The 12,371-nt window shown below is 51.3% G+C and overlaps 1 protein-coding gene across 1 annotated transcript in view; it reads left to right on the top strand.

Annotated features, from left to right (window-relative positions):
* The window catches only part of Col4a2 (collagen type IV alpha 2 chain), a 160,831-nt gene that overhangs the window by 105,291 nt on the left and 43,169 nt on the right, over positions 1-12,371 (top strand). Inside the window, exons 9-16 of the mRNA XM_045144872.1 lie at positions 1,552-1,587; positions 1,692-1,754; positions 3,366-3,401; positions 5,545-5,586; positions 7,215-7,307; positions 9,102-9,137; positions 9,834-9,884; positions 11,140-11,184. Coding sequence (XP_045000807.1) covers positions 1,552-1,587; positions 1,692-1,754; positions 3,366-3,401; positions 5,545-5,586; positions 7,215-7,307; positions 9,102-9,137; positions 9,834-9,884; positions 11,140-11,184 — 402 coding nt within the window. The remainder of the gene's footprint in view (positions 1-1,551; positions 1,588-1,691; positions 1,755-3,365; positions 3,402-5,544; positions 5,587-7,214; positions 7,308-9,101; positions 9,138-9,833; positions 9,885-11,139; positions 11,185-12,371) is intronic.

Below are 12,371 nucleotides of genomic sequence, written 5' to 3'. Positions count from 1 at the left end.
TGGGAGATGGAACCAAGCAGTTCTGTGTAGATTTCCAGCAAAGCTAATTGTGGCGTGAGCTCCGGGTGTGAGGGGCGAGCAGTATGGTCTGGGGAGAGGCCCGGTGGATAAGGCAATAGCCAGGTATGGCCACACACACACCAGCCCTAAGGGGGCAGAGACAGGAGGGAGGATCACTGGGACTCCGGGGCCACAGCGAGAGACCGCATCTCAAGGAAATTCACCAGAGGGGTAATGGAAGAGGGTACCTGACGTCCTCCTCTGACCTCTGCATTGTGCACACACACACACACACACACACACACACACACACACACACACACACCCCAGAAAACACTCACAGAGTTTACAGTAATTATAAATCCTATACCCGAATACCTGTTGTTTAGAGAAATAGAAAGCGAAGCTGTGATCACATGGAGCGTAACTTGTAGGCCACTAGCTCCGCCCGCACATCCCGAGCCGGTTGAGGGCAGCCCGGGTGTCAGCAGGTACTCATTCGGTCACGTTTCCTCCCTCACCGACATCTCACACGAGTGTATGAGCCGTACATTCGTGTTTCAAACCTAAGAAGTTTCTGGGTGTGGTGGTGCAAGCTTTGTAAGCTCAGTACTCAGGAGGCTGAGGCAGGAGGATCTCAAGTTCGTGTCCAGCCGTGGCTACATAGTGTGACCCTGTCTCAAACAGCAACACGCACACACATGCACACGCACACAGACACATACACACATACTAAACCATACATAGTGTGACCCTGTCTCAAACAGCAACACGCACACACATGCACACGCACACAGACACATACACACATACTAAACCATACATAGTGTGACCCTGTCTCAAACATCAACACGCACACACATGCACACGCACACAGACACATACACACATACTAAACCATACATAGTGTGACCCTGTCTCAAACAGCAACACGCACACACATGCACACGCACACAGACACATACACACATACTAAACCATACATAGTGTGACCCTGTCTCAAACAGCAACACGCACACACATGCACACGCACACAGACACATACACACATACTAAACCATACATAGTGTGACCCTGTCTCAAACAGCAACACGCACACACATGCACACGCACACAGACACATACACACATACTAAACCATACATAGTGTGACCCTGTCTCAAACAGCAACACGCACACACATGCACACGCACACAGACTACTAAACCATACATAGTGTGACCCTGTCTCAAACAGCAACACGCACACACATGCACACGCACACAGACACATACACACAAACACATAACATACTAAACAAAAGAAAAACCTTTAAACAAAAATGAATACAGTAAGGGAAATTGTAGGCTAATAGAGTAATTTATGTTTTCAGTCTTACATTGATTAATATATTCTCAATACTCCAAGCTAAATATTAAGTAACTAATGTCACTGTGTCTTCTGGGGTTGATATATTTTATTTGCTTATTTCTAACTCTAATGTAAGACATAACAAATCAAATGGTGCTTAAAAGTGCTTTATTTTTTAAACACTTGTTTCTCCTCAACCAGGGTGAACCTGGAGAGCCTGGACTGGTTGGTTACCAGGTAAGTTTCCTTTTTATTGGAGAATATTCCAGGCAAAACTTTAAGAGCATCAACACTGTATATTGTTTCCGTCTTCACAATGTCCTGTCCTTGTCCATCCCCAGGGTCCTCCTGGCCGCCCAGGACCAATAGGGCAGATGGGGCCCGTCGGAGCCCCAGGAAGACCGGTAAGTCATACCTCCCCCAGGTCCTTGCCACGCCCCCGTGGATGCTTCTGCAGGTGCCAAATGCAGCCAAAAGCTCCACGATTGCTGTGACATGCTGTGGAATGTCACCGGCTCTGGAGCAGGTCACCGCGGAAGCCAGGAAGACCGCACTGGCCGTTCTTGGCACGTGCTGAGCTGAGCTTAGGATGGGAGAATTAAAAGCCCAAAATGTGTGGATGTCAGCTAGTGACCATCTTTGCCAGACTTACATGCAGTTCTACCTCATGCCCATCCCGTCATGCCTAATCTCTCCCGGCCTCTCATCTACACACGGGACAGAGGGCACGTCCTCCCTCGACGAAGCAGACCAGGGTCACAGGCGTCAGTAAGGAGAACATGGGCTGTACCTGGCTCAGGTCATTTGTAGCGAGGTCATCTCACGCAGGCCATGTCCACTAGAGCAGGGGCGATGTTAGATGCCAGGTACAGACTGGTCGCCACTCCCCTTGGAGTGGCAGCCACAGGCAGTCCCTCCTCTGCCCACCGGATGGCAGAGGGAGGTGGGATAAGACACAGACGCATCTGCGGGAAGGCTGACTGTGGGGAGACAAGGGAGGGAGCTGGTCTCTAGAGCTCAGGCAGCCCAAGCCCTCCCACCACCACACAGGGACCAAGGGCACCCCAACCACCATGAGAGTTCGGACCCTCCCTCTGCACATCTTTCCAGTAAGACAGGGGCCTTAGATGATGCAGGGGCGAGTCTGGCTCCAGATGAGCATCTGTCCCAGGACTGGGATGCTGGAGAGGTGCTGCGTACACACCCTCCCAGACACTGAGGGGCGCACAGGCAGCGCGTGGGGGGGGCGATTTACTGGCAGCAGAATGGCCCTGGCGGACGGGTCACGGCGAAGACCATTGGGAGAGACACCTGCAGCTCGTCCGCTGCTCGTGGCTCCTGGCCGTGGCCTGCAGCACTGACCGTGGGAGTGGGGTTTCCCTCGTAAAGAGCAGGGCAGCGAAACCGACCTGGCAGGCTCTGCCCACGGGGTCTGCAGCGGGCCTGCCACTGAAGAGCGTCACAGGCGGCCTTCATGAGCCCCTGACTCACCCACTCCTGGGCACCCATTTCTTGGTACTTTAAAATGTGCTTCTGCTGCATTGTAACTGCTTTTAACCTAGTGAGGGAACACGGAGTGCTTGCAAAAGACACACTGTGGGGTTTGCACTAAGACTCCTGAATAATCCTGTGTATGAGCATTTGTGAGCCAGTCCACAAAATTGAGCCAGTGTCTTTTGGGGGGCTCCCTAAGGAGGACAGAAAGATCTAGCCGCAGTTGCAGGGCCTGGGCCCTCACCAAGGCTGGGAACAGATGAAGCCAGGACACGGGTGAACTCAAAAGCCCAAACACAGCGAAACCAGAAACAGCTGTCCATGGGCAGCAGCACATTCGAGGACAGTGACCCAGCCTCCTTCCCAGTGTCCCATCCCGCCGAGACAGATGGGGGAACCTCTGAGCATGCTGCGCCGTGTTCTGAGTGACTGGCCCTTTGCTTTCCCACGGCCTCCCAACAGATGTCATCTGTGTCCTGAGAGAAAGAAAACCACTTACACATGTCTTCATATTTTTACAGGGACCACCTGGGCCCCCAGGACCTAAAGGACAACCAGTAAGTTGGCGGGAACAGGGGCGTGAAGAAAGGGCTTTGGGGTGACTGTACCTCCTTTCTTTGACCTGAGAACCACTTGATTGACAGCTGTTTGTGATTTAGGTTGCCCTGAAAGCCATCTTGCAGGTTTTGGGACTCAGTGCTCAGAGATAGATTCCGTAGGGTGTCAGGAGCCCAAGCCACGCGCATGCCGAAGGGCGCAGCTCTCAGAGCGCTGTGTGTTCGCGTGCCCGTGAGGCACGTGAGGTCACATTCATCTACTGATGCAATTTACCAGGACGGGCAGGGCCACTGTATTTGTTTGGGGAATGGAAGTCCCTCATCCTACCTAGATGTGAGGAGGTTCCGCTGGAACCTGAGGTCAGCCCCACGGGAGCCACCCTGTTCCACCAGCGGGGGATGATGGCAGTAGAGGAAGCACAACCCAGCAACAGATTGGCTACAGCCGTGGAGAACATGGAACCGGAGAAATGGCTCGGCAGTTAAGCCACTTGCCTATAAAGCCTAATGACCTGGGTTCAATTCCCCAGTACCCATGTAAAACCAGATGCACGTGGCTGGAGGCCCTAGGGCACCCATTCTGTCAGTCTGTCTCTTTTTGTCTCTGCTTGCAAATAAATAGATATTTTGGGCTGGGGAAATGGTTTAGCGGTTAAGGCGTTTGTCTGCGAAGCCTAAAGACCCTGGTTCAAGGCTCAGTTCCCCAGGACCCACATAAGCCAGATGCATGCGTCTGGAGTTCGTTTGCAGCAGCTGGAGGCCCTGGCGCACCCATTCTCTTTCTCTGCCTCTCTCTTTCTAATAAATGAATGAATAAATAAAATATTTTAAAAGAAAAAGAACCATGGAGAACAGAAGTAGGGGTCACTGTGACCTGGGAAAGACTGCTAAATGACCACACTGAATAACGCTGACAAGGAAAGCAGTCACTCCATGGTCAGTGTAGGTGAGACGAGCAGGGGCGCCGGGGACACGTGGCAGGGCCATCCGCTGGGCTGCCTCCAGACGCAGGTCCTCATGATCCCACGCCCGCTCCATATGATCTCCTGTCTCTGTAACCCCTGGTGACCATGTCTGCCACCAGCTGCCGTATCCTCAGATTCCTATCCCCTCCAGCAGAGCTTCTGGCTGGAGCCAGAACTTGATGAGGCTTCTGGGCTCTCCCTCCCACCCACCCCGCCACCCACCAGACAGCCTTGAGCAGGGTGGGAAGGGCCTTGAGCCAAGGGTAGCGGAAGCCAGCAGGGCGGCTTGGCCAAGGAAGCGAAGGCCCAGCCCAGGCTCCGACCTCACATCGCCACTGGTCGCTGCAAATACAAACAGCCCCCCCACCCCTTACCCAAGGCCAAGTCACTTCCTAGTGACTTTAACAAGCAAATCATGAGTAGAGAAAGCTGTGGGGGAGTCAAAGGGCCTTTAAACCCAGCCTGGCCACCACGCTGTGCTTTGATTTCAGCCCCAGCCAGGTGGGAAAGAAAGAAAAGTAAAACTTTTAATTCAAGGCTTTGTTTTTGTTTTCAGGGGAAAAAAAAAATCTCTAAGCATTGGGAGGGGTTAGACAGCAGACAGAGAATGGAGGGAGCCCTGGGTGACCCCCACTCACTGTAGGAAGAGAGAGAGGCCCTGGGAAAGAGCTGACATTGGTGAGGGGTCTTCTCACGTTACTAGTCCAGGGCCCCAGGGCGGCCTGACTGCAGAGCGGCTGCTACCACCACGGAACTGTTAGTGAGCGCTCGCTGAGACGCAGGTTCTGGCTTCGCCTCAGAACACAGCCCAAAGGATCATATGACTCATAAACTGTCATTGATAGTAATTTCCCTAAAGCCTTATAGACAGGAACCGTTTCCCTGAAATTGAGATGATTTTATCCTATCTTCAAATACGGAGTCTACTGGGGGGATGAGCTGGGCTGCTCTCAGATCTAAGTGCTCACAACCCAAGAGAGGGTTGCAGATCCCCCCTAGGGAGCTGGCGGGGTCCCTCTGGGCCTTCCACCTATGCAGACCTCTGTCAGGAGCCACAGAGCGCCACTCGGGACCACCACGAGTGTGCTGTGCCCGTGCCACTGTTCGGGAACAGCAGCGTCTCATTTTCCTGTGATCCTTGGCTCTGACGAGCTCACGGAAGCCACTTCTCGTTCCAGGGCAACAGAGGACTCGGCTTCTATGGAGAAAAGGGTGAAAAGGTGAGGACCTAGAACACGCGTGCGGCGTGCGGCAGTGGGGAGGGCAATGAGTGTCAGCGCCAAGATCCACCCGGCCATGCCGTGTCACCTGCAGTCTGTCTGTACAGGGAGCTGAGGGGGGTGAGCGCCAAGCCGATGGAACCTCAGGAGTAATTGTGTGTCAGTTAGACGTGGACGTGAACTGTCTAGGTTGGCCTAGACCTCTGACACAGGCACGTCACGTGGGCCTATCTTCAGCGGGAAACAAAGGTGTCCTCTAACATGCGGGACGCAGGGATGATTGAGGGGACTCAGCCAAGAGGCAAAGGCTGGCCTGGAAGACCTCAGGGGAACAGGAGGTGTGGCTGCAGGAAAGTGATCGTGGGACTTCTGTCTCCCGTGTGGACGTAGCCGGGGCGAGGACCGGGGTGCCCTCACCCTGCAGCCAGCCTCGCCCGCTTGCAGTGCCAGTGCTGTGACCCTGAGCCCACCAGCTCGCCGCCCAGTGCTCTGTCCTCAAGCCCCGTTAAGTGAGCACTGGGTCTCCATTTACCGTGTGACTGGATTCCATTCAGTGGAGTGAAGACTTGCTCGGGTCTAAAAATCACTCTCTCCTCCTAGAAGAAACCACCAGAGAAGAAAACACTGGCAGTCCAAACACATGAGAAAGTAAAGCCCCGTCCAATAAAAGCACACCAAAGTGGAAAAGTGAAACAGGCCAGGCGTGGTGGCGCACGCCTTTAATCCCAGCACTCAGGAGGCAGAGGTAGGAGGATGGCCATGAGTTCAAGGCCACCCTGAGACTACAGAGTGAACTCCAGGTCAGCCTAGGCTAGAGAGAGAGATTCTACCTTGAAAAACCAAAATAAATAAATAGAAGAAAAAATGAAAAAGAAGAAAGCCGGGCGTGGTGGCGCACACCTTTAATCCCAGCACTTGGGAGGTAGAGGTAGGAGGATCACCGTGAGTTTGAGGCTACCCTGAGACTCCGTAGTGAATTCCAGGTCAGCTTGGGCTACAGTGAAACCTTACCTCAAAAAAAAAAGAAGAGGAAGAAGAAGAAAGCCCTGGGGAGAAATCATGGACGGGAGAGAATGATCACGCTGGGTATGGAAAAGATGGCATTAATGTCTAATCCACAGACTAGCTAATGACAAGAACTCAGTTAAAGCCATCTTGAGATGACATGGGGACACTGCTCTTTGTGTGTCAAAACACCTTGAGCTGGCGAAGTCATGGTTCACTTCTTAGGTATTCTTAGATCCTGGTGCCAACTTGGCAAGCAGTAGAGTCATTCTCACTGAATGCCTTCAAGACATTTAGACTTCAGACCTAATAACTTCCTTGTATAGAAATTATCAAAGAGTATAACCCCACAGAAGCAAGTGCAGCCCAAAATTGCTAGCAATCAATTTTATATATGGCCTTGACACATGACATCTAAACAATTACTAACGGAAGTAGGACTCAAGTCATTTTATATTGAAATGGTTTTGTTGTGGTTACTTAATTATTGTAATACAACATAAGTGTGTATGTAGTAATGTGCAAAAATTAAAATAGCAGTATTGCGATGGGCTTATGCGGCCACCTGTATTCTATACCCTTCTTTCTACTCAAAACTACTGTTTTTGCTAAACAATATTTAGGGTGACGTAGGACAGCCAGGACCCAATGGGATTCCATCTGACGTCACTCTCATCGGGCCCACAATGACGACATTCCCCCTGGATCAGTACAAGGTAAAAAGCCGACTCTTCCCCAGTTAAACTAGGAAGAGGCAGGAGATGGGAGGTAACTTCAGTTTTATGCAAATAATCGTATTCCAGTGGAAACGGCATTGCTGCCACATAGGCAGACTGTATATGAAAACATAACTAAGCCCTTCTGGAATCTTCTTGACACTTGGAGACAGTTGGTCAGTTCAGGGTGAAGTGGCCGCACCAGCCGGTCCTCTCAAACATTTGAGATGACGCCGAGGCAACTCGAGAAACACCGGTCAGCCAGGAAGCGCAAGCCTCCAGCTAGATGCAGGCCAGTGGCCGAGGTCCCAGCAAGATGCTGGACTCGGCAAAGTGGACTGTTTTCTTCTTCACTAACAGGCAGTCCTGTACTTGCCTCCCTTTCTTTACTTGTTGATGTTGTATGCTAGTTTTGATCCAAGGCAGTTTTCTGGTTCTTTCCTTACACTTCTATTAATGTTCTATCTGATTAAAAATATACCCTTGCCGGGCGTGGGGCACACGCCTTTAATCCCAGCACTCAGGAGGCAGAGGTAGGAGGATCACCGTGAGTTCGAGGCCACCCTGAGACTACACAGTGAATTCTAGGTCAGCCTGAGCTAAAGTGAAACCCTACCTCGAAAAAAAAATAATACACCCTTTAGCTCTATTTGGAGGATGGTCCAGGTTTGAAACCACTGCAACATAGTGAGACCCTTTCTCCAAGTTAATTAATTAGCTAATTAATTAACAAAAAGGAAAGAAAATATAATTGCCCTGGGATTTCAAATCAAAGCCAGGGTCCTGTGCTCCCTGGGTTTGCATGCTGCTGTTAATCCTGACTCAAGCAGAGCAAGCTTTGATGTGACCTTGGGTCACTAGAGATCATCACCCCATCATCACAGAGCTGTGGACAGATTCTAGAGGCCCAGGGTGGAGGACCCCATGTCAAGTTGGGACATGTAATATGTGGGCACAAAAAAATTCCACACCAGTGCCAAACGCAGAAATATTTCTCCGGCTACGCTCCCAGGTATCTGTAGTGAAACCCCAGTGTGGAGGACAGAAGACAGGGCCCTCAGCTGTGCCCTGAGTCAGGAGTGACTATTGAGGACTGTGGTCTGGGAGGTGGTGGGCAGGGTCAGGACAGCTGTCCAGGAGTGAGGAGAGGTGGACAGGCCCCATGCTGAAGTGCTCTCTGGCTTCCAAACCTGGTCTCTAGTCAGCCCCGCAGAGGTGCTGTGTTTTGGGAACCCTGTCTGGAGCCTCAGTGAGCCTCTCCAGCCTCTGTCATATCAGGAGGTGGAGCCAAGCACCTGCCTGTCCAGACAATATTGCGGGCAGGATCAGCATTGCTGTCTAAAACCACTTTTGCTCGAGATTTTAACACATTCCAAAAGCCTCTTTCCCTCAGGGGACCTTCCTAATTATATTGTATTTGGATGAATGTGCCATCATTTGAGGCACGTGGCTGTGACCTCCTACTGTGGGCCAGGTATGTGGGAGCTAACATCCACATAGGTACCAAGGGTATCTGAACCCCACGGCTGATGAAGGAAACAGCCTGAGTGGGAGAAGAAAAGACTTCCCACCTCATCACAAGTCACAGTTGATTCCATGTAGCTTCAAGAGAAATAACAGTGCCCACTTGAATTTTGAAGCTGTGACACCAGGGAGTTATTGGTTGCTGTGACTTAATCATGATTGATTAAAGTTTTATTGAATACTTCTCACCTCATCCCATAAGCCTGAATCAAATTTTCAACGCTGATATTCTCAAATGAGTGATCATTTCTCTTCCTGGATTCTTCACAGGGTGAAAAAGGCAGTGAGGGCGAACCAGGGATGCCAGTAAGTCATGTGATCAGAATGTTCCTCCTCACAGAGGTTGCTGAGTCCTGGGATCTCTTTTTCAGATGACAGGTTGTTTGCACTGTGGTCTTAGCCCAAAGGGCTCTTGGATTCCATCTACTTGTCTAGGCTGAAAAGTAGCATTTATCCTGATAAAAGTTTCAGAAAACTCTTTTGGGGGGCCTGGAGAGAAGGCTCAGTGGTTACAGCACTTGCCCACAAAGCCTCATGACCAGAGTTCTGTTCCCCAGTACCCACATAAAGCCAGATGCACAAAGTGGTGCGTGCCTGTCTTGCAAAACCAAGAGAGAGACAGGGAGGGGGAGACTGGCTCTGAAGGCCCTCCTTTGTATGATAGTAATTGGCATCTTATGAAATTGTGATCTGGTGTGATGTGTGACCAAGAACGGGGAAGGTGACGGGCCGGCCTCTGTTCTCTGCCCGGCGCTCACTCAGCCCACTCACTCACCACATCCAGCCCTCCTCTTTCTCCCACTTGTCTCTCTTGGTGGCTTAACCTGTGGTGGTGACATGTGGCATCCTAGACAAAGGTCAACCGTGGTGTGCCCGTGGGTTTCCACACGCATGTTACCTTGTGGTCATGTCACGTTAACGCAGGAGTCTGGGGGGGCTGCAGAGGAACCCCAGGGTAGGGCCAGCTCGGGGCACCCCTCACTTTCTGTCGTTCTCTCCCAGGGTATCTCCTTGAAGGGCGAGGAAGGAGTCATGGGCTTTCCAGGAGCACGGGTGAGCCATGCTTTTTTTTATATATATATAACCATGCTTGTTTGGGTGGTCAATTGCTTTTTTGCTTTTAAAATTAGCCTTTCTTGGGCTGGAGAGATGGCTCAGCAGTTAAGACACTTGTCTGCAAAGCCTAACAACCTTGGCTTGATTCCCTAGTATTCACATAAAACAAGATGGTGCATGCATCTGGAGTTCGTGTGCAGCAACTAAAAGCTCCTATATACCCATTTTCTCCCTCCTTCCTTCTCTCTCTCTCTCTCTCTCTCTCTAATAAATAAATAAAATACTTTTTAAATTTAGTCTTTCTTTCTCTATTTTAGGGCAGTTTTTAGGTTCATAGCAAAATTGAGTAGAAGGTAGATATTTCTCATTGTCCCTGTCCCCAGCCAGGTGCACACAGCCACCACTGTGGACACCCTACTCAGGTCCCTCTGCCACAGTCCATGAACACACGTTCATACCATACTGAGGGCTTTGCAGCAGGGCACCTCTACCTGGAGGAGGGAGGGAACCAAACAGAAGTGTTCCTACCCACGTGAAGCTCAATGAGCCTTTGGGAACCAATAACAGTGTCTAGCACACATTGATCTCTGGTCACCCCAAAAGTCCAACAAGAATGTCCCCTAGTGGGAGGCCACCTTCAGAGCCATGGCTTGAGCTCCAGCAACGACCTGTGCTCCAGTCCCTGGGCCAGGCCTGGCCACGGGCTGGGAAGCACAGTGGGAGCCCCGGGGCCTAGAAGGAGACGCAGGTTTGGTGACTGTCTGGCAGCTGCTTCCCCTAAAGCGATTCAGCTGGTAGCATCCAGAACAAGGAGGGAGAGGCTTGTTCATGCCTCGCGCCCACTCACAAGCCCGCTCTGATTCCACACTCAGCGTGTGGGTCTCGCCGTTTCTTTAACTGGTAAAGATGGCACATTGTATGCATCTCTCGGAGGTGACTAGCCTCCTTCCAGGAAAAAAAAAAGTCTCCAATCAATTGATGGCTGTCCGAGGAAACGTGGCTCCTCCCTTCCCAGGCACCCGTGTGCTTCTTTTTATCTTCTTACCTGGTCACACCTCTGCACCCCACCCCAGCCCTAAGAGGGGAAACGGTTAGGGACTCTCACATGGGTTTGGACCCGGCTGCGTGGAGCTGCTTGACAAGACCTTCAGAGGAAAGGATTTGATGGCCGTTGGTCTGGTCATGCCACCTTCTAGGAAGTCTGGCAGCCCCATCTGAGTTGCTCACGGCTTCTGTTTTCTCTTCAACTCAGGGTTTCCCTGGCCTCGATGGAGAGAAAGGAGCCTCAGGACAGAAGGTAAGTCCACCGCATAGAATGCCAGTGTGTTCTTGCAGATCCGTGGTGGTGGCACTGGAAACAGCCTTTGTCCCCACTGAACCACTGGAGATGTCCCCTGCACTTACGGTCACTTAAGTCATCCTTCCCCCAGAGCCCTCACGGTCCTTAGCAGACCACTACCCCTTCTCTGTCTCCCACGTCACCCAAGGAATTGTCTAGGCCCCCATCACTGGTCCCCCAGGCCCCAGCCTTGGACCACATGCCCTCCAGTGTGATGTCACCCCAGCAAGGTTGTCGACCAGGCAACCAAGGCTCATTTTGAAACTTGTTTGTGTTTGATGATGACCAAATGGGTTGTTTTTGTCATGTGCTGTGCTGACAGTTTTGACTGCTATTTTCACAGAAAATGCATGTGAGAAATGGATTATGAGTCTGGGTCAGTTTCAAATTGTCTAAACGCTAGGTTGTGGGACAGGCACACTTCGAGATGGCTCGTTACTTAGTTAGTGGCTCATTGCATCCCTTGTGCGCACACATTGAACCCTACAGCATATAGCCAGTGACGAGCCCAGCACCCATGGGGGACAGTCCTGGCTCTGCCTTTAGCTTTGCACCAGCATACAGGGGCGTGTGGCTCTTTTTTTTAATGTTTTTGTTTATTTTTATTTATTTGAGAGTGACAGAGAAAGAGGCAGACAGAGACAGAGAGAGAATGGGCTTGCCAGGGCCTCCAACCACTGCAAATGAACTCCAGACGCATGCGCCCCCTTGTGCATCTGGCTAACGTGGGTCCTGGAGAATCGAGCCTTGAACTGGGGTCCTTAGGCTTCACAGGCAAGCACGCAACTGCTAAGCCATCTCTCCAGCCCATGTGTGGCTCTTAACTCAGCAGCAAATGAATGAATGTAGCTGGACCAGGATGCCTATAGTTTCACCCAGCATGCACTCATTGAACATTCATGGTAGTCATTCTCAACACCAACTCCAAACTCAGGCCAGAGAGTAACAATACCCAGCTTTCTGCCACATTAGTTACTGCTACAAGTGTCCCCCCAAAAAAGAGCACATCGGATGCAGCAGCTGCCCCCCGCCAGGCAGCGCTAAAGAGGACATTCACATCTGGAAGTCAGTCACCTCCACTGGCGCGGCAGACTGCTATCAGCCCTTGTGGTGGGCCGGGGGCATCATGAACATCACTCGTTTCA

Source organism: Jaculus jaculus, chromosome 3 (genome assembly GCF_020740685.1).
Source record: "Jaculus jaculus isolate mJacJac1 chromosome 3, mJacJac1.mat.Y.cur, whole genome shotgun sequence".
NCBI lineage: Eukaryota > Metazoa > Chordata > Mammalia > Rodentia > Dipodidae > Jaculus > Jaculus jaculus.
The sequence above is the reverse complement of the archived record's forward strand: the minus strand, read 5'-3'. Positions and strand labels throughout refer to the sequence as shown.